At 43.1% G+C, this 23,598-nt stretch overlaps 2 protein-coding genes across 4 annotated transcripts in view; one reads left to right on the top strand and one right to left on the bottom strand.

The window, feature by feature from the left end:
• Positions 1-23,598, bottom strand: part of FGF12 (fibroblast growth factor 12) — a 472,084-nt gene that overhangs the window by 4,964 nt on the left and 443,522 nt on the right. The window lies entirely within an intron of this gene.
• LOC146064265 (uncharacterized) lies at positions 2,693-10,038 on the top strand. The gene is made up of 2 exons (XM_083177548.1): positions 2,693-3,135; positions 7,463-10,038. The coding sequence occupies exon 2, from the start codon at positions 7,821-7,823 to the stop codon at positions 9,420-9,422; it is 1,602 nt and encodes a 533-aa protein (XP_083033674.1). The 5' UTR covers positions 2,693-3,135; positions 7,463-7,820; the 3' UTR covers positions 9,423-10,038.

Below are 23,598 nucleotides of genomic sequence, written 5' to 3' on the forward strand. Positions count from 1 at the left end.
GCTTTCGGTGAATCAGATTTTTAGAGAAAAAGATTCACTGCAATGAGTGAAAAAAAACAGGGCTGTGGAGTCGGTAGATAAATGTTCCGACTCCGATTCCTCGTACTTCTGACTCCGACTCCTCGACTCTGACTCCTCTGTATTAATATGCGAATGTATTTGATACATTCCTTGAAGGAAAGAAAGGCAACATACATATTATTACTACTAATCTCACTTCCTGCCTGTGTTAGCATTGAGATCTGGCTCCTGTGCTGCTGCTGCAGCAACAGCAAACTCTGACCAGACTCTCCTCTCCCCTCCTGGCTGTGCGAGTGCTCCCAACACCTTGGGGCCCCTTAAAGCCTTGGGGTTTGGTATGGGGGTACCCTTTGTACCCCCCTGTTGCCGGGCCTGCTTGCACCACACTTAAAAACCTGGGATAGACAGTTTCTTCCAGAAACATGTGCACATGTCTACCCTCATACAGACAAGCAGGCATGCAGGTTTTAAAATAAATATAAACACTAACAGTTGAATCCAAGAAGCTGTTCCATCAAGTCCTTCTAGCTATAGAGAAGAATCTTCACTCAATAGGAAAGGTTCAGAAGTGTGGAGCATGAGTTCTGCATGCTTTGTGACGACAACAAAAATCAACGAGCCACAATCTCCGCTGGTTTGCGTGCTCGTCACCGTTCAATTCATGGACACAAGGAACGATTTCTTTACCGAATCGTTACTGGTGACGAAAAATGGTGCCTGTACATCAATATGAACCAGCATAAGGAATGGCTTAGCCAAGGTAAACAAACGACCCCGCGCATGAAACAAGATCTTCATCCGCGTAAAAAGATGTTGTGCGTATGCTGGGAGAGCTTGGTTGAATGATTTCTACCAACGAGGTATTGAAAACCTTATTGAACTTTGGAAATAAGTTGTAAACTACAAGGGAGAATACATTTATAAGTATTGGTGCTCCGAATTGTGCGTTGCGTGCCATATAGTGAAGCACATTAAAAGCATGCTTTTTCACGGTCACTTAACGTGTTTGTTTTGCGGTTACTTGAGGCACTGCATGCATTGGTCTTTATTCTTACAGTAGAGAAGTCATTAATTATAGTTTTCGGAGTCGGTGCATTGTTTGCCGACTCCGACTCCAGGTACTCGAAATTTCCTCCGACTCCTCAGCCTTGGAAAACAGCCCAAATCGCCGAAAAAAACTGTGAATCGGAAGCATTGAATACTGGCCATTGAATGTTCTGTTAGTAATGACACTTGCATACGTGTCTGATTAACAACACCTCTATGCAACCATGATGATAATACCATCCGATTAATGGATCACTTAACCACTTCCATTCCTGTCCAGATCAAATGTGTAATTGTTTCACTCTATTTAGATAACAGTTGTATTTATTTTTTATATTATTTTTAGTCTCTAAACAGGTTTTATTTCTGCATAGGTCTTTTTTATTTTATAAGCATTACATAGGTGGAAAACAAGCAAATACAGAAAACAAGTATATTTAACCATATGCTTCTTCTTTGCAGCCCTACAAATTTACTGGTCTTTAATTACATTGGTATCCCAGATGACAACTAATTAAGTATCCATCAATGGTTGAAACACCAATGGCCGTCCCTATGGGAGACTAGAGAGACAGACTATCAGCTCCTCTCCTCTTTGCACCAGTGGGTGAGTGGGGAAACCCTGGGTGTGATGTCATACATTTGACACCTAACACAGAGCGACATTTCCCCATCCTTGACTTCTCAGTGGTGGCCACTAACTCAAGCAGTCAGCCACAGATTGCATAGAGAGTAGCCAGCCAGAAGGTGCTAGATGAAGGGAGGGTCTCCTATCTGGTTAGACCACTGAATTCCTCCTGTCAAGAAGCCAGACTCACTCCCAGCGGCTCCAAGTCAAGAAAGGTAGGTAAGAAGGAGCTAGAAAAGGTCGGCAAGAATGAGCTAGAAAAGGTTGGTCAGAAGAAACTAGAAAGGTAGGTGAGAAGGAGCTAGAAAGGTAGGTAAGAAAGAACTATAAAGGCAGGTAAGAATGAGCAAGAAAGGTAGGTGAAAGGTATGTGAGAAGGAGCTAGAAGAGTACATAAGAAGGAACTAGAAATATACTTAAGAATGAGCTAAAAAGGTAGGTAAGAAGTAGCTAGAAAGGTAGGTAAGAAGGAGCTAGAAAGGTAGGTATGATTGTGTGAGCAGCAGCAGGTGACACTGTGATGTCAGGTTTTAGAGGATTAGGACACAGAAATAGCAATATGCACTATGTAGAGTGGTGGCAAAATAATTGATCCTAATTTGATAAAAGTAGTGTCTCCTAGTTTGCCCTACTTTTGCATTTCAGGGTATTCACAGATAAATCAAACTTTATTCATATGCAAGCATTGGTGAATTTATTTTTTTATGTTTCTGCAACCCAGAAAACAAACCTGTCATACAATGTGTGTCCTGAATGGATTTGTTGGATATTAAAAGATAAGAAAAATCCTATTCTGTGAGTCAGAAATCATTCCTTCAACTCATCTTCCCAGATCTCCACTGCCTGACAAACACATAATCTGCCTGAAGGACAAATCATTTACGGACCTAAAAATGCTAGCCCTATGATTTCTTCATAACTTTAAAGTGGAAGGATAATACAAATAATGAGAACTATGGGCCTGATTCAAAGGTGAATGCTACTGCTTCTGCAATAGTGGTCACTGAAGGGTTAATCAGCCATCTTGTTTCTCTGTGAAGGGTTAATCAGCCATCTTGTTTCTCTGTGTTAATAGTCTTTGTTCCCGCTTATCTCAAGAAGTTATGTTCTGGCTTGTTTCCAGTACTCGCTTGCTTTCCCGTACTTTGTAACTTCTATGGAATAGTACATTCTGTGATTTCTCATAACTAACGAATGCTACTCCCCTGTAAGGCGACGTATAAGCCACCCCACCTCTATGCTGTTATTCCCCTACCTCTGCACCAAATATTAACCAATCATGTAATTGAATCAGCGCCGTATGTTATGTATAAATATGTCGATTTGTCATAATTAAATCAGAGCTAAACCTTGTATCTGTGGTCCTCCTCTCTGGTCATATCATATAAGGTTACGCTCTCACGGAGCTCTAAGGGGTCTTCACACTGAGGTCAAATAAGGTAATTAATAGATAAGGAAATCGATACATCGGCGCATGATCGATTTCCCAACAGAGCTGGGGGCTCGCCGCGGGATTCGAAGTTCATTCCTACACGGTTGTCAGCAGACTCCAAAAGTCTAATCTGAGACCGCTGTGAGGTTACGGACAAACTCGATCCTGAACCTATGACTCTATCCCTGGGGGATATCGGATGTCAGTTCATAGAAGTTAAAATCTTCTATCTTTGTTTTGTGTACACACTGATCTAGGATCAGATACCGTACTTGGTGTACGAAGAGACCACGGGTCTTTATCCAAATAGAACCTCATTTTGAACACCCACTATTTCATTGGCCAAATTTCTTTACTATGTTTAGTTTGAAGTATAAGTTTTTCTTATTTCAATATCCTTGTGTGATTGGTAAGTATACACACTTGTGATATCTGTATTTCTTTGTAAACCGTGCGGTTGGTAAGTTCACGCACAATAACTCTATTGTCTCATTGATTACTGTATGCCAACAGACTTGCGGACTTATGTTCTCCCCTTCGGAGTAACGCAACGTGAGGCTTCATATACAGTTTTCACATTATAACCACTGGACTCTATCTACTGTCACGTAGACAGTCTGTGGTTCCACTAACAAACCATATATAAATAACAATTTATGAGATGTCTAAAGTGAATACATGATTCTATAAGTGTTTGGATAAAGACTAACCCTCACAGTCTGCTGCAACAGGTTTTACCTGCCTCTCTGTGACGGTGCCCCTGATCTAATACACTTTGAATCTTTTCACGCTCTCATATTACATGTCAGATTATGAATGTCCACCGATAGGAAATTGCAATAGTTGCCAAAGTAGTTTAATATTGTGGTATAAGAATCCAGAATATTATCCAATATTGGTATCTGTCAACAAACAAAGGATAAGATTTAAATCCACAATTAAAACATTCTCTAATGGCATTGTGTATGAGGCAGTCCTCATAGTAGGTTGTCACTTACGCACAGAAATCACCAGTAAATATATTGATCAACTCTATCCTTTCTTCGTGACAGATCTACCAATCAATCTTTTCACCTATCCCATTATTTGCCCAAAATCTATTGAACAAATAAAACAATTACCAGAAAGTAGCCAGATTCTAAACTTCATAGATCTTAGTGAAGATTATAGTCATCAACAACAAATCAAAAAGTGGAAAACATTCACACGGAATCATAATAGAACTGTACATAAACATGGATTCAAAACAAAGTAAAAAGACTGTAACATATCCACCTCCCCTACCTAACGAGACATGCCCACAATTCAGTGATCATTTGTATGAGAAAGAATCAGCTGGTTGTTTTGACATGAGGAAAACTGCAGTTTCCTCTACTCACAACTTCCAGAACAGTAATAAGGGTCCGCCCAATAGACAAAATAGGGGACCCCCACAAAGTAACAGGAGACCTTTAAGGCCTCCACAGAACCAAACCTTTCGTGCACCACCATACACCAGGGATTACAACAACACTGGCGCAGTTCATAAACAGACTACTTGTTTCAACTGTGGCCAGAACACACACTGGGCTAGAGATTGCCCTTTCCCTTCTCGGAAACCACAACAACCTTGCACGCCAAGACCCCAACAAGGGCTTTCCCGACAGGGTCCTACACCACCTCAAGAAAGCGTACTTTTCAGAGTTGACTGGACCGACCCTACCCATTGACGGGGCCCGGAGGAGGGTATCCCATCTTTTGTACAGTTCACTACTCACTGGGAAGATTCTCCCCTCATCACATTATATGTAGATGATGAGGGACTGTCCTTCCTGGTGGACAGTGGGGCCACTACCAGTGTTCTATGTTCCCTTAACTATGATGGTGAACTGCAAAAGACTGTTCCTATTGCACCCATAGTACCTGACATCAATTCACTCATCTCAGCCATCCCTGCAAACGCAGCTTTCTTTAGTGTCATAGACTTAAAAAAAAAAAAATGCGTTTTTCAAGTATTCCTATTGACACAGAGACCCAATTACTCTTTGCTTTTTCATTTAAAGGTAAACAATTAATGTGGTGTCGTTTACCCCAAGGCTATATTGACTCTCCCGTGGTCTATAGCATAGTCCTCCAAGCCACATTGGCTCCATGGCACCCCCCCCATAGTTCTGTCCTGCTACAGTATGCAGATGATCTGCTTCTCTGTAGTGTCACCGAGGAGACCAGCCGGTTAGATGGAATCTCATTGTTAAACTGGTTAGCAGAATGTGGACACAAAGTGTCAAGAGCAAAATTGCAATGGTGTAAAACGCATGTCAATTACCTGGGTTTTGTACTCTCTGAGGGAGAAAGGAAAATCAGTCCACAACGCATACAGTCTGTATTGGGCCTGGTCACCCCAACTACCCAGAAGGATATGTTGTCTTTCTTGGGTATGGTAAGTTACTGCAGACAGTGGATTTCTGATTGTTCCTACTATGATAATATCTTGAGACAATGCACACTCAAAGACAAACCCAAGGTTATACAATGGTCAGATGAAATGTATTCTGCATTTAAAAAATTGAAAGAAATGTTAGTACAGAGTCCCGCGCTTGGTCTCCCGGACTATATGTTATCATTTCACTTGTTTGCAAGGGACACATGTACAACTATGGCGGGTGTGCTCACCCAACTTCACGGAGGCAAAATGCGCCCTGTCGCATTTTTTTTTCAAAAGTAATGCCTGTCACTGTGCAAGGAATGCCAGCTTGTCTTCGAGCACTGGCTGCCTGTGCAATGGTTGTTGAGATGTCCACATCACTTACATTAGGACATCCTACTGTGTTACATACCACACATAATGTCCTCTCCATCCTCAAAGGTCTACACACACAACACATGTCTGCCCAAAGACTCAGCGGCTATGAAGTACTCCTACTAGGGAATCCTTCTCTCACTGTAAAATACGCAACAAACTCAGAAGGACCTGTCCCTGTACTAAACGCACTTTTAGGTCTTAAAGGACCTGACGACGAGGCGCCGCCTCAACATGACTGTACTCTGACAATTGACTCAGAAACTTCACCCAGACAAGACATGTCGACTGTGCCTATCCCCGATGCCGACATAATATTTGTTGACGGCTCCTGCAGCCGTCCCAATGACAACACGTACCAGGCAGGATATGCAGTGGTTAAACTTCCAAACACCACCCTTGAAGCAAAGACAGTCCCCTTACAGTCAGCACAAGCTGCAGAACTCATTGCACTCACTCGAGCTTGTCACATTTACAAGGACAAACCTGTCACAATTTACACAGACTCCAAATACGGATCATGGTATGATCTGGCAACGCCGAGGCTTCACTGGCGCTGATGGGAAAGGCATATCACATGCGCAACTCATCACAGATCTCTTACACGCAATTACATTACCATCTCAAATTGCCATCCTTCATTGTAAAGCACACACTGGAGGAAAGGATGATATCAGCAAAGGCAACGCTCTTGCTGATACCGCTGCTAAACGTGCTGCCACTATAACAACATATAACCTCACTCTTGCTGTCATCTCGCCTCCTTCGTTAGATGATACATACCTACTGACAGAATTACAGGCTGCTGCCTCTAATTCAGATCTATCAGATTGAACATATCCAATACTGCAGAAGAATCCACGGACTGGATTAATCTGCAAAGAGGGGAAACCATGTATACCCCAAACCAGTGCATCATTGTTCATAGTACATTACCACGGAGTAGGACACCATAGTATAGTAACAACTACTTTACTCCTCTCCAATGATTTCTACATTACTAATGCCAAAGAACTTGTAAAACAGTACATCAGTAGATGTATAGTGTGTCTTAGAAACAACCCAAACAACCCAAATAAAGCAAGACACCAACATCTAGAATACCCAACCACACCTTTCACACATCTTCAAATAGATTTTACACATATCAATAATGCAGGAAGCTTATCCCACTAAATCAGAAGATGCAAAAACAGTAGCCCGCATACTCACGCGAGAGATCATTCCGCGCTGAGGATGCCCGCTCCAAATCAATAACGATAAAGGTTCAGCCTTCACAGCCAAAGTCACAGCAGAACTAGTCAAAGCACTGCAAATAGAATGGAAGTTTCACATTCCATATCACCCACAGAGAATGACTCCACAAAAGACTCTAGGTTACTCCCCCTTTGAAGTACTGATGGGCAGACCTTTCCCCACTCCCTGGGCAAAGAACCCTTTAGTTACCACAGAAGGAGACTTAGAAATAATAAGAGAAGAGTATGTCAGATCCCTAATACAGAAACTTAATGAAGTTGAACAAAATGTTATCTTTAAGAATCCTTCTCATCCACAGATACCCACTCACCCATTTAGGGTTGGAGACAAGGTCGTTGTAAAGATCCTACCCAGAAATAAACATCCAGGAGATTTCACCTACGGTCCAGAAACAGAAGTGGTCGCGGTTACCAGAACGGCTGTCCTCACCGACGAAGGACCAACGTGGATCCATGCATCCAGAGTGAAGAAAATTCCACCTCCACCACACGTCAACACAGAGGTCGACACCGATCCCGAGACTGACACAGACGGGACGAGAGAGGTAATAACGAGGGCCAGTGGCTCTGACCTCCAACTTGGAGAAGAACTGCCGGTTGGAAGTGACGAGGAATCAGAAATACAACATTCTGAAGCCGAGGACAACGACATAGGACATGATTCCCTCCACCTTAGCCCTAGCGACTTTACTCGGGCTTGTTCTTTATAACTGTTTTGCTGAAGTTGATATTACTCAGAATGATGGACGTTTTACCTTCTGGTATAATTCTTCTAGTACAACTGTCGTTACTTTTATATTTTCTTATTGTGATATTGTACTTTGTTCAAATAATCAAGGCGGCAACCGAGGAGAACCACCATTGCCATGGCTGTGCAATGTTCACCACACACCACACGCTGTAAGTCACGTATATATCTGTGTCACTAGTACTTACTGGGGAGATTCTTGCAACTCATGGGGGGCTGTTGGGTGGAACACTAGAGCAGATACCACTGCCTTTGATATCAGCCAAAACTGGGGATATCACCCCGATGTTGGCCTCCATAAATGGTCCCATGGTCGATCCTTACTAACCCGTATGTCCCTACGAAAAAAGGGCACTTGCAATAGCCAATTTATTATTAACCTAGAAAACCCGGCCCCCGGCGATGCCGGACTATATGTCATGGGTAAATATCAATCAGGAGAAAGCGGGGGCCCAAGGGGAAGATTTCATTTAAAAGACATGTATGATAACCCAGAATACACCGCCCTCAAAACCACTGTAAAACCTAAAACACCACCATCATTCTTTAAACCACATGTCACTACTTTTAATGAAATGTTAGCCATTAACAACCCCACTTACGAAGACACTATAGCCATAGAGACTGGGTTATCTGACGTAAATTATTGGCTAGAATGGATGAAATATAATGCACGTAAAGTTAATCAAACTGATTGTTATGTGTGTGGAAAATCCAGACCCCACTTGGGTACGGTGCCCATACACATACCTTCAGACCAAGATAAATGTTTCTTTAGCCTGTATACTGATACTATTGTAGAAGAAACCAAATGTGAACAATGGAAGAAAGAATATCCCATAATGGTAAAGAATACCAATCCTGGTAGTACCATAACCATTTATCCTGGTAATTATACATGTTATTACTCAAACAGCACTGCACAAAACACTGTAGATCTGAAATTGTTTCCTGATGGGTATTGTGCTGAACGAAGACATATCAGTATACCCACCATGAAAAAATCATTAGGAGACATTTATTTTATTTGTGGAGACATGAGACTCAGGACAAAGCTGGACAATCCTTGGAAAGGAGAGTGTGCCCTGGCAAAGATCATTATGCCCATACACATTCTCCCAGCCGATTTGTCTGAGCCTCCTCCCACAAATAAACCTACCACAAACTCCAGAAACAAAAGAGAAGCTCCAAAGGAAAGCTTCGATCCACACATATACATAGACACTATTGGTGTTCCCCGGGGAGTTCCTAAAGAATTTAAGGCTCGTGATGAGGTCGCTGCCGGCTTCGAGTCCCTGCTTCCCCAGGTAACCATCAATAAAAATGTGAACTGGATAAATTACATATATTATAATCAACAGCGCTTCGTTAATGATACTAGGGACGCTTTGAAAGGTATTGCTGAACAGTTAGAAGCTACATCACAAATAACATTTCAGAATCGCATGGCTTTAGATATGATGCTTGCCGAGAAAGGAGGAACCTGTGTGTACATAGGTAAGGTTAAATGATTGGAAACACGCACTAACACAAATAGGCATATTTATCCTCATTATAATTATTGTACTTATGATAGTAGGATATTGTGTCTTTCCCATATGCAAGAAGATTGGTTCCAAGTACCTGGATAATGTAACACCTGCTATGTACACTGATCTTGCCAAAAGCCCTCCCTCACCAGAAGATTATGGTGAATATGTCAAAATTCACCGTACCAAACAAGATGCCATCTATAAGAATCAAATTGTCTAAAAAGGACATTGATTCTAAGAGGGGATTGAAGGGTTAATCAGCCATCTTGTTTCTCTGTGAAGGGTTAATCAGCCATCTTGTTTCTCTGTGTTAATAGTCTTTGTTCCCGCTTATCTCAAGAAGTTATGTTCTGGCTTGTTTCCAGTACTCGCTTGCTTTCCCGTACTTTGTAACTTCTATGGAATAGTACATTCTGTGATTTCTCATAACTAACGAATGCTACTCCCCTGTAAGGCGACGTATAAGCCACCCCACCTCTATGCTGTTATTCCCCTACCTCTGCACCAAATATTAACCAATCATGTAATTGAATCAGCGCCGTATGTTATGTATAAATATGTCGATTTGTCATAATTAAATCAGAGCTAAACCTTGTATCTGTGGTCCTCCTCTCTGGTCATATCATATAAGGTTACGCTCTCACGGAGCTCTAAGGGGTCTTCACACTGAGGTCAAATAAGGTAATTAATAGATAAGGAAATCGATACATCGGCGCATGATCGATTTCCCAACAGTCACTATCGGAATGCAGGGCATCGCAATATGCAAATACTAATGTCAGCCTTCCCATCGTGCACCAACATGTGATGGAGAATGCAATTGATGAGACAATTATGGCCAGTGCCCCGTGTCAGTGGTCCTGTACACTCCACCTTTGGTGCACCATTGCTCACACCACTAGGACCTGGGACAGCCTGATCAGTGTTTCCGTCCCAAATTCATCTAAACATGGCCTCTACAGCTCTATAATGTAGCCACATCCGATACACCTGGGAGACCCCATTACACCCACATGAGATGCCTTTATTGTTTACATTTTAGGCTACCTCCCAGTTAACCACAACGCTGTTGCCAGCACTTCTGTACCCATGAGTTGTCCCTGTAGTCAGGGAAATGTATGTGCCGTAGGGGTTTTCAGGATTGCATCCACCTCTGAATTAGGCCTTATATGTATGAAAGTAATGTATCTAGGACTAGGGTAATGATTTCTGCACTGTTGTGCCTGCTTTTGTATACTTGGATGCTTTACATTGTGCTTTTTGCACAAAACTACTGTGTGTATCACAGACAGTCTTCTACTCTGGCGGTTTACCTGTTGGAGCAGATAGTGTTGATTCTATTGGTTGAATTTACCACATCTCTAAGCTGCTGCTGATTTCAGAGAGACAGTCCTGGTTTGAGGGCTCGGTGACACAGGGGCAGATTTGTTAAGCTTGGTGAAGTGATAATGTGGCTGGTACTTTATCACCAGCCAATAAGCACTCAACTGTGTAGTTACAGACTTGGTTTGAAAAATGACAGGCAGGAGCTGATTGGCCGGTAATAAAGTACCAGCCACATTATCCCTTCACCAAGCTTAATAAATCTGTGAGGATGGGAGAAATCTCCCGTTTGCCACAATCAGCATAGAAATTAACAGATGTTTAGAGGGATTTGTATTTGTAAATTAGTTCTTATGCTCAATACAATGCAAGTATTGGATGACCCCCAACCCCAAGATGGTGTTAAAATATGGTGAAAATATTCTGTAAAGACTTGTTGTAAACCAGGTGACACAATTAAAATGTGCCCTATTTACTCATAACATAAGTAGTACTATAATTGTTCACAGTACACAGACTTATTATATATTAAATGTGCAATATGGAATCATTCCATTCTCAGACTGTAGATTATGGACTAACGGTGACCCAATTTTAGGGTTATTCTGAGAACACTGGCTACAATATATGGGAGACACAAAACTGTACCACAGGAGAAACATAATTAAGAACATAGGCCAGTAGATGTGACATGGGCCTGTATCAAAATATATACCAGGGAAAAGGGAGTTAAAAGGCAAGCAAAAAAATCTCAGGGCAGGTTCTAATCTGGAAAATGGGGACCATGCAACAGTTTTAGAATCAGAACCATGCAATAAGTAAAAAATATAATTCCTAACCTAAAAAAAATTGCAGACAGCCAATCACAATGCTCCTAGAGAGCTCTTGTATGCAGATTTGTCACTGTTTGATCACATGATACTGTAAATAGAACTTTTAATAGCTGAACTTTATAATGGTGTGTACACATGTTGCAATTTACACGATCGATGTTTACTATATATCTATATAGTCAAAATTGACAGCAAATTAGTGCAAATCGTTTGTGCCTGCATCCGTTCCCAATGTGCAGCCCCGCAACATCAAAAGTAGAAGAAAAGTGTGCAACACAGTCTATTACAACTATAGGGGTTAATCAATTTTGGTCAAATTTTTTTGCCAAGAGAAAAAAAAACTGTAAAGATTTGCCTATCAGTATTCAATAAGGGCGTTTTCACCTGTTTTTGAGTAGATTTTCGCCCATACCATTTCAAGACGGACAAATAAATGGCCAATAAATGCAAAATTCATCAAAAACCATGTGAATTTGCTGCAATTTTGTTGATCTACATGGTTTTTGACAATGATAGAATTTTCACCCAGGAAAAATATCAGCACAGGGATTGAATGGGGTGAGCTGAATTCGACCTAAAAAAAGTAAAAATGGGCAAAAAGTGCAGATTTTTCACCTGGCAAAAACCCGGCCGGGATTGACAACTGCCATATGTCGGAAAGAGGTCCATTCTACTCAATGCAGCATGGCCCTCCCTCTCTGCCAGCCGATGCTGGCACCCGAGGCTGCCGATATCGGTTTAATATTTGGGGCCGCCATATCGCAATGCGTGTACACACCTTTAGTCTCAGAGACTGGATAATTTATGAAGGGAGGATTGTTTTATACAGTATACATTTCTCCTGCTGCGAGGAGCTTGTAATTGTATTTTTTTTTAGTATGATATATATAATACAGGTTGAGTATCCCTTATCCAAAATGCTCGGGACCAGGAGAATTTTGGATAACGGATTATTCCGTATTTCGGAATATTTTAATATTTCAATGATGTATTTTGAAGTATCTTGCATTTATGCTGTATAAACACATAACATACACACAAATATATTTTATTACCACATAAAATACACACAAATATATTTTAATTGTTCAAAAAACAAGGTTTCAAAACGTGAAACAAAATGTGTGTACTATCTCAGCACTGAATTTGAATGCCAAGCAATCATTGTCTTGCACATATATAGTGCCAGTTACATATCATGTCCCCAGTGATGCTGTTACAAATGTCCCCAGTGAGTTTTTAGCAAAAAAATAAAAATTTTCACTTTCTGGAATGTCCGTATTTCGGAATAATTCGGATAACGGATATTCGGATACGGGATACTCGACCTGTATTCCTATTAGTGTGTACATATTGCATATGTATTAAATTGTTCATTTTATGAGGTCAAAGCTTTATTTATCTCTTTTAGTTCTGAGTAATTGAGCAATTGCAGAGCTGGTTTACTTTTTTGAATCTACAATGCTGTAAGCCCTAAACACTTGTGGTGTGTATGTGTAACCTTACAAACACGCACACACACACTTAATCTACTACATTAGAAGGATATAAATACATTAGAGACTGTACAAAGAAGAGCAACTAAAATGCTGTACAAAGAAGAGCAACTAAAATGGTACATGGCCTACATCACAAAACGTACCAGGAAAGACTAAAAGATCTTAATATGTATACTTTAGAGCAGAGAAGGGAAAGGGGGGACATGATAGAAACTTTCAAATATATCAAGGGCTTTAACAAGGTACAGGTGGGAGACATTCTTCACAGGAAGAGGAGCAACAGAACACGAGGACATGCACTGAAACTAGAGGGAGGAAGATTCAGGGGAAATGCGAGGAAGAATTTTTTCACAGAAAGAGTAGTAGATAAGTGGAATAGCCTCCCAACAGAGGTGGTAGACGCAAATACAGTAGTACAATTTAAACATGCTTAAGATAAGCATATTGATATCCTTACAAAAAAATAAGGATCAAATATGGTTTGAGGTAACATGTTTAAAAAAAGGGGCAGACTAGATGGGCCAAGTGGTTCTTATCTGCCGTCAAATTCTATGTTTCTATGTTTCTATGCTGTAAGCCCTAAACACTTCCGTGTGTGTGTAAACACTTGTGGTGTGTGTGTGTGTAAAGTAGGCTTGCCATAAAATCCGTTTAATACAGGATACCTATGATTTCCACACATATAGGGCGAGATTCAGCAAGCTAAATATGCCGTAAAAACACAGTTTTCTGGGTTTTTACCACATTTTCATATGCAGCAAAGCCCCATTGCTGGGGCTTCGCTGCGGGGGGTTACACCAGTTCTGGTACTTGTTTCCTAGCACGGCCACAATCGTGAGTAATCGTGTCCCTTACTTAAGGGACACGATTACCCACGATGGACCCGATTTCTTTTGAAATCAGGTCCATTTTGCCGGCTAGGATAAAATATCGGGGGCATCGCGTCGGTCGGGACCATTAACATTGGTCCCGACGCGACCGACGCGATGCCCCCGATATTTCCATAGACTTCAATGTTAAAAAATATTTTAACATTGAAATCTTGTCGGGAAAGGTAAAATATCGGGGGCATCGCGTCGGTCGGGACCATTAACATTGGTCCCGACGCGATGCGACGCGATGCCCCCGATTTTTACATAGGATTCAATGTTAAAAATTTTTTTAACATTGAAATGGTGTAAAAATGTCAAAAAATGTGAAATGGGTCCATATGACCCATTTCACATTATAGATGTCCCCGTCGTCGCCCCACGATAGACGCCAACCCGAAGCGTGGCGAGCGCAGCGAGCCCGCGAGGGGCGGCGGTACGCGTCCTCCGACCTTTTCATGCCCTACTATCCACTAGGGCGTGGAGTGAGAATAGAATAGTGTGGCGAGCGCAGCGAGCCACCGAGCCCGAAGCGTGGCGAGCGCAGCGAGCCCCGCGAGGGGACGCGGATACCTTCACAGTTATACGCGTCCCCTTGCGGGCTTCACAGGTGTCCGTGGCGACGCGGACACCTGTGAAGCCCGCGAAGGGACGCGTTTACCTGTTAAGGTATCCGCGTCCGCTCGCCACGCTTCGGGCTCGGTGGCTCGCTGCGCTCGCCACACTATTCTATTCTCACTCCACGCCCTAGTGGATAGTAGGGCATGAAAAGGTCGGAGGACGCGTACCGCCGCCCCTCGCGGGCTCGCTGCGCTCGCCACGCTTCGGGTATGCGTCTATCGTGGGCTGCTGTTTACGCGCTTCAATTTGGGGGGGTTGGGAATTTTTTTCATTGAATACAATGTAAAATTGGGTCCCAGGGACCCAATTTACATTGGATTCAATGAAAAAAATCGGGTCAAAAATCGGTCGGTCGCGTCGATCGCATCGCATGCGACCAAATCGCATGCGATACGATCGACCCGATTTTTTTCAGCACGACCACCCCGATCTTAATCGGTGTGGCCGTGCTAGGAAACAAGTACCCCAGTTCTATATGGCGTAACCCCATGGAACCCTATGGGCTTCCCTTCGCGTCCCCCGCCGCCCCGCGCCCCCCCGCCGATCTGCCCCGCACCCCCTCTCCTGTGTCCGGGCAGCCTCCTGCTGTGCTGCCCGGACCAGTGATTTCCTCCTGCCTGCACCACTTCTGAGTGCAGGGAGGAGGAACCGGAGCCCTTACAGCTGTGTAAGGGTTCCGGCAGGGACCCGGTGCACATCGCAGGCCATCGCTTTTGCGTTAATAATCGCATATGTTACTGCATATGCGATTATTAACTATGCGAATGCCGGCGATGTGCACCGGGGATTATTGCTGAATCTCGCCCTCTGTGCCTGACAAAAATCCAGGTGAAATACATGCTTGAATTTAGCCAGCTACATAACCCATGTAAATTATAGTGATACCAAGGCAAGCCTATATTAATTACAGTTTTAGGTGTTATAGATGTAGCCGTGCTCAGCATTGCCACCGAGCATCCTTATTGTGGCAAAGCTGATGCTGCAAGTGTGTCAGCAGACTACGAGACCAAAGTAAAGCACTTGCTGCAGACTAGTAGCATGGCACCCACATATGCCCGCTACATGTGAGGACTATGGCTACATCAGTACATGCTGAGTAGGCCCACTGTGGTCCAGCGACGTCCCCAGCATTCTGAGGACACAGTGTTCAGATTCCGAATTAACCAAATTTAAGAGGAATCTGTAAACATAAAGGGTCTAATTCATGTTTGTAAGCAGTCCAACAAAGCAAGAAACTGGGCAAAACAGGTAGGGCAGATGTAACATACACAGCATAAAGTATTTGCTGACTTTGTAAGTCTCCTCTCTGGGAGGAGCCCAAAGAGAGACAAGACACTGCAGGGCCTTTCAGGGGGCAGGGCCAAATTTCCTTATCAATAGACCCCATCCCCAGCATAGGGAAACACCTGCGAGCTAAAATGACACAATCCAGTCTTTAACCCGACTTTCCCAAAAACCAAGAGCTTCCTGCAGTTCCCAGGAGGGTAGGCAAGTATGATGTGTAGAGAGAATTAGATTTAGCAGGGGTGCATTCCAAGTGTATTGTAAATTGCATTGTAAAAATTAAGCTGTCTAATGTGTTGGCTACATGCAAAAGCAGCTAGTAATTACCATGCACAGAAAAATATAAAATGTATTTATCCCCTTGCATGGCAACATGGTTAGTTTTTTTTTTTGCTCTTCCTTGCAAACCTGAATCAGGCCCATATGGTGCCCCTACACTTCTCCAATTAGGCCAGTTTTCATCCGATACCGACAGATCAATCGGATGAAAACTTGCCAAATCGGAGGTGTTTGACATCAGATCCGCTGCACATCGGACGCTGGAGATCTTATGTGTAGCACATCATATAACTGGACCATCATTGGCACATTGCAGGTGGTTTTTACCACCCACTATATATCGCATTAGATCAGGGCTGTAACTAGGTGTGTGCTAGCGGTGCCACCGATAGCACCGATGGGCCAATGCCGGGAAGCTTCAAAGGAAATTGGGTCTGATTTGTCCTTTGGATGACTCAGACATGTGTATGGCTACCCTTAGCTTAATTCCATTTCAGCATATGAGACAATAAAATGGGAAAATTGTTTGTTAAAATGTTACACTTCTCCCAATCCGCAGATACAGGGCACAAAGCAGTGTCACAGTGCTAGCAGATTTGTCTAACATTCATACATCACTGGAGATTTAATAAGTAAAGAGCACAGACTCTCTGCACTGGAAAGATAGTGCAGACATGAGAAAGTGTAATAGTTTACACAAGGGAATTGATTGCACACCAAATGAATAATTACACTGTAGCAAAGGAGTCAGGATTTCCCTGCTATCTGCCTTTACCATAAAAAAGGCAGGGGACGCAATGTGCTGTTATATATGTAAATTCAATGAATACATTGCTTCTTCCATACTGTTTGATACCAGGAAGCTGTCATAGGTAATCACAGTGAATGCTGAGCGGATTTGCTGATTGACAAATCCCATTTGTAACTATCATGTCTGCGACAATATGAGTATAAAAATGTTGGCAGTGAACACGTGGCACATATTACTTAAACGGATAGTATTATTTACAAAGTGCTCCTCCTTACCTGAAAGCAATCCACTAAACTGCCTTGTCCTATCTACTGTACCAGTCTTAATAACTTTATAGTCCCTAATGCCAGCATCCAATTATTTACGGTAATCCGTTTTTGTGGAACCTAGGTGTTTTCATGCAATATAGCGTATTTGTCGCACCAAAAAAGTGTCTAGCCCAATAATAAGAGGCCATTTTTCAAAATAAACACCTTTTTTTTATTTTTTGTGCAGCAAATTACAGTGAGCAATAGGATACTCTGGGGTAATTTAATAAGATGAGAGTTATATTAAAGACTAGCTGACCCGCCCGGCGTTGCCCGGGAAACCCTTGGAGTTTCTTTATTTCCCAAATTGCTGAAAAATGTCATCTTACAGTATGCTGTGCCAAAGACCTAAGATTGTAATTTGTTATAGATTCCACCATAATGTTAGAATGTGTTTGCATTGATACTCAATGACGGCAATGAAATCAGGTGTGGTGTTGTTGTTTGAAACACAACGCTCCTGAGTTGATAACTTGTATGTGTTGATGAATTCCACATCCACTCATGAGATTTAGCACCTACTGTATGACATATCCTCCAACATCTGAGGGCCAGAAATCGGTACAAAATCAGAAAGAGACGTGGCCCCACCTCCATTTCTATACTTTCAAATTGTACAGTTTCTAGGGTCTGTAATTACAGGCGCTGAGTGCGAAGGGACCGGGGTGGGCGTTACTTACCCCGACATAATTAATTAAAAATTCACTGCTCCCTGCCACTGCCACTCCCCTCACCGAACCTGCAGCAGTCTCTGAGGTCTGGGGATCTGTAAAGCACATGCACCGGGCATCTCTACCAAACAGTGGGGCAGCCCCTGAGTGTGGGAGCAGGTCCACAGGCATGGCCACATGATGTCATGATGAGACGCACGCTACCCGCACCACTGTAATGCCCCACTGGGAATGGGTGCATTGGGCCAAATTCTTCCCTACACCCGCCGAGCCAATCCACTGATCCAGCCATCACAATCATCAATGGGTGCATTGATAAGGTTTGAGTGTAAGAAGTTGAAGAATAAGACTGAGAAAAAGAATTGGCATGTTACAAAGTGTACAATTTTCTCAATAAATCGTGAAAAAAATGTAAGTGTACATAAAAGTACAATCAAGAAATTAAAGTAGGATTAAAAAATAACTTCTGATTCAAACTGATAATTGTTTGGATGGGGTGGGTTGTGAAACAAATGTATAGGTGGAGGGGTTATGGATATTGTGGGCATAATTGGTGTTTGTTACACCTACAGGGGGCCCTCAATTGATGGGATTTTCACTACAGTGTCACGATCACATTGTCACCATAGGGGGATTCCCAATTGGGGTCCAGGTGGTCTTTTAGGGACCATTTATAATCCTGTAGGTCTCTTCTCCTTGAGTTTACGGTCTCCCTTAATGATAGTCAATCACTGAGGGAGACCATAGGCTCCAGGAGAAGAGACCAACGGGATTGTAAAGGGGTCCCTAAAAGACCACCTGAACCCCAATTGGAAATCCCCCTACGGTGACACTTTTGTGAAAATTTCTCATCATCTGGGTACCCCCTGTAGGTGTACCAAACACCAATTATGCCCACAATATCCATACCCCCTCCACCTATAGATTTGTTTTGCAACCCACAGCCATCCAAACAATTATCAGTTTGAATCATAATTTATTTTTTAATCCTACTTTAATTTCTTGATTGTACTTCTATGTACACATATTTTTTTCATGATTTATTGAGTAAATTGTACACTATAACATGACAAATCTTCATCTCAGTCTTATTCTTCAACTTCTTACACTCATAACATTCAAACAAATGCATGCAGCGCTCATGCCCATCGACCAAACATTATCTATGAACCAAAAGAGTCTGGGAAACCCTTAAGGCAGAGCAGTGCCTGATATCCAACTGACTAACAGGGTGAGTGCAGTGTACCCACTTTGTATTGATCAATGGGTGCATTGGCCAGGACAAAGATTTCTCAGTGCAACTGGAGGACTGTAGAGACGGATATGGGGAACAAAGTAGAAATGGTACATTAGGTACAGTTTTTATTTGCCGGTACAGACTGTTAAATAAACGGCAAATTATTTTTTATGTGTTCTGTGTGTTTGTGTGTGTTGTACTGTTTTTGTGTGTGTGTTGTAATGTATGTGGTTTTGTGTGTTATATTGTATGTATCTGTCCAATGCGTAAGTGTGTGAGGTGTGCTATGAATATACAGTATGTGTGTGTTGTGTCTTTGTGTATCTGTGCAATGTTTAAATGTGTGTTTTGTGTGTGTTGTACTGTTTTTTGGGTGTGTGTGGTGAATGTGGGTGTGTGTTGTGCTTTTAGAGGTATGTTATGTGTGTGTATCTGTGCAATGTTTAAGTGTGTGTTCTGTGTATTGTACTGTTTTTGGGTGTGTGTTGTAGTGAATGTTGGTGTGTGTTGTACTGTGAGTTGTGTGTTATGTGTGTGTGTGTTGTGTTGTGTGTAAATCTGCCGAATGTGTAAGTTTGTGAGGTGCGCTACGTATATATATGTGTGTGTAGTGTGCTGTTCATATCCTGGCAATGTTTAAGTGTGTGTGTTCTCAGTGGCGTAGCTTGGTTTGGGGCGCCCCCCGCCATTAATGGGGAGGCGCCTCCCCCCCTCCCCGCCGGCCTCCCCACCCCCGCCGTTAATGGGGGGGCGCCTCCCCCCCACCCCCATTGCCGCAGGCTTACCTGTCTGCGCGGTCCCTCCTGGCTTCAATTAATAATTCTATGCAGACAGACCACGATAAAATGGCCGCCCCCATACCGCAAACAGTTTCAGAGAACTGTCTGCTTTATGGGGCGGCCATTTTATCGTGGTCCGTCTCCATAGAATTGATTGAAGCCAGGAGTTGTGTGTTTGTTGTACTGGTTTTGGGTGTGTGTTGTGGTGTGTATGGATTTGTATTGTACTGCATGCGGTGTGGTTCCAGCGATTTCAGCCCCTATCTCCCCCGTGTGTACACAGCTTAAGTGTGTGAGGTGCTCTAAGTATAAATGTGTGTGTTGTGTGCTATGTGTGCGTATGTGGTGTACTATGTGTGTGTGTGTGTGTGCGTGTACAATGTGTACGTGTGTGTGTGTTGTGTGTGATCTATGTATATCCTCAATTATTTCCTAATTGTTTAAAGCCTTCACCATAATGTTAGAATGTGTCTGTCATACTCAATGACAGCAATGAAATCTGGTGTGGAGTTGTTCCTTCGTCCACGGTTTCCCAGATCGTCAATCTTTTCCCCAGATCATCAATGAAGGAAAATTAAAACTTGGTGTTTTTTAAAATTCTAAGTGAAATTTCCCAAAAACGGCTTCGAGGTGCACACCACCGGGTCCAGAGGTATCTTGTTGCCAAATTTGGTGTCTCTGAGTGCCACGGTGTGTCCGCAATGCGACGGACACGCACACACACACGCACACAGACTCTTCAACTTATTATATAGATGATGGGTGACATTCTATGGGATGAGAGTTTTTCGCACGTCAGTTTTTCGCCCATTATCGCACTTTTTTGAAATCGCATTTTTGCCTTGGATTCGCATATTTAATGAGGTGCGTGTTCCGGCAAGAAAAGTGCGATTGAGTGCGATAGTGGGCGAATTTTCGGCATGAAAATGTGCGAATTTGAGCTTATGTGCGATTTTGTGTTTGTATAAAAAAAAAAAAAAAAATTTGCGTGGGGTCCCCCCTCCTGAGCATAACCAGCCCCGGGCTCATTGAGCCGGACCTGGTTCCAAAAAATACGGGGGACGGACAAAAAGCGTAGGGGTCCCCCGTATTTCTGAAACCAGCCCCGGACTCTTGGACCGGTCCTGGTTCCAAAAATACGGGGGGACAAAAAATCTGGGGGTCCCCCTGTATTTTGAAACCAGCACCGGGCTCCAACATGCCATGCCACAGCCAGGGGACACTTTTTACGTATGGTCCCCCGGCCGTACCATGAGCACCGTGGCTGGTCAGCCTTGGACGGGGTACCTGGAGGATTGGGGACCCCCCTAATAAAGGGGTCCCCCCCCAGGCTTCACCCGTCCAGGGCTGAAGCCCGGGGCTGTCACCAGCGTCCCTGGCCAGTGGACGCCGGCCTGATGGGGTTAAATCTTTCAATCCTAACATTGCTTTATACAGGAGAACTACAAGTACCAGCAGACCTCCCCCGCTGGCTGGGACTTGGAGAACCACAAGTCCCAGCATGCGGGGCATTAACGGGCCTGCTGGGACTGGTAGTCCACCTGTAAAAAGAATGTTAAAAGAAAACACACACACAGAAGTAAAACTTTATTACATACACATCCACACACCTCACTTTTACACCCACATACTCACCGATCCAGGATCCAGCGCTGGTATTCCTTCTGCAGAGCCGGCTCCCCCCGCACTGACAGCGGGGACAACCGGCTTTCTCCGATGGAGCTAACAGCTTGTCCCAGCGCGACACAGGCTGAGAGCGTGATTGGGCGATACGTCTCCATGGAGACGCATAGCTCAGCCCTGATTGGCTGAGCTATGCGTCTCCATGGAGACACATAAGCCGAAGACGCTCTCAGCCTCTGTTGCGCTGGGACAGCGCGACTGAAGCTGTTAGCTCCATCGGAGAAAGCCGGTTGTCCCCGCTGTCACTGGTGAGTATGTGGGTGTAAAAGTGAGGTGTGTGGATTTGTATGTAATAAAGTTTTACTTCTCTGTGTGTGTGTTTTCTTTTCACATTCTTTTTACAGGTGGACTACAAGTCCCAGCGGGCCCATTAATGCCCCGCATGCTGGGACTTGTGGTTCTCCAAGTCCCAGCCTGCGGGGGAGGTCTGCTGGTACTTGTAGTTCTCCTGTATAAAGCAATGTTAGGATTGAAAGATTTAACCCCATCAGGCCGTTTTTTGCGCAAATTTCGCCAAAAAACACACATCTCATCCCATAGAATGTCACCCGATATGTTGCCTATTGTAACCAATCAGATTCTACTTATTTAGCACCTTCTAAAAGATAATAGATATAATCTGATTGGTTGCTATGGGCAAAATCCCATCTTCAATAGAACTCCCATATTAGTAAATGTATCCCAGTCTAGCGCATTGTTTCTGCTGTATCCATTACTATTCTTAATACTATACTATAACTCTCCACCCCTTGCAATGTACAACTCTAACTTACAATGATGTAATCACCACTTTAAATACATTTAAATATCCATCTTCAAACATACATCCTCTTCCTGCCATCCACTGCCTTCATGCCAAAGATGTTTAGATTTCTCAAGTCCAGTTCTCCATTGCAGGATTTCACAGAGCAGCACTTAATTGGGGAGAGGGATATGTGGAGTGACAGATCATGGTGCAGGGTGGGCGTTGTTATTGGGTGCTTTGCTTGCAATGCTGTCATAGAGCTCCTCAAATGAGAGCACAGATTCCAATGTCATGCTATTTGATGGGAATACGATATAAGGGCAAGGCGGAACATCTGATGAGCACATAACGGGCATCAGAGGATATATGATGGGCAAATAAAATGCATGTTATGGGCAATTGAGAACTACTGAACTGGAATATAAGGAGCATAGGGAGGCATGATAACATTTGGATGAAGTCTAAGTACATAACGGTCAATCTGACTGGCACTATGGGAGGTCTGATGGAATGTGAGGAGTCTGATGGACACATAAGGGACATACAGTACATTATAGGGATGTCTGATGGCATATAAGGGACAGGATGAGAAGTATGATGTGGTAAGGTCTGATGGACATATGAGAAGGATTAATGAGCATGTGTAAGTGTATTTGGTGGGCATGTAAGAGGTATTTGTGTGAGGTATAATTGCATTTATTGGCCAAGTGTTTAACGCAGCAAAGCTATATCTGAACACATCTGTATGCGGTTTACAGAAGTGTTAACACTCCCCCCCCTATCTAAATGAACAAAATAATACATTGATCCTACTAGTACTAGTTCCACCAGAGATCCATATGCATTCCTTAAATCCTCACAGCTATCTGAGTTCTCAACACCATTTCCCAACCACCATAGCCATTGTAAGGCACTCATTGTTTTTATGCATCCAACTGGAATTATATTAATTTTACAATTACAATAGGCTGTCTGCCATCTGTAATTTTACTAACAAATGGAACAGTGCGATATATGCCCCCGGGTGGTGCTAGACACACCTCATAGGCATGCCCATTGTTGCCTTCCTGTTCTTTCAGCTTCAGCTGCACCACAGTCAGCACTGGACAGAGGTAGTGGATCACTAGAGTGACTAGTAGCGTAAGTTCATCCCAGATGCCCGGGGGCTAGATACCTGTTGGTTCCCCCCTCCTCGTGCATGATTTCAAGCTGACTTACTGTTAAGAACACAAGCACACACACATATAATATACAAATATATATATAACACACA

The sequence above is a fragment of the Crinia signifera genome, chromosome 3, assembly GCF_055691185.1.
Source record: "Crinia signifera chromosome 3, ASM5569118v1, whole genome shotgun sequence".
Classification (NCBI taxonomy): domain Eukaryota; kingdom Metazoa; phylum Chordata; class Amphibia; order Anura; family Myobatrachidae; genus Crinia; species Crinia signifera.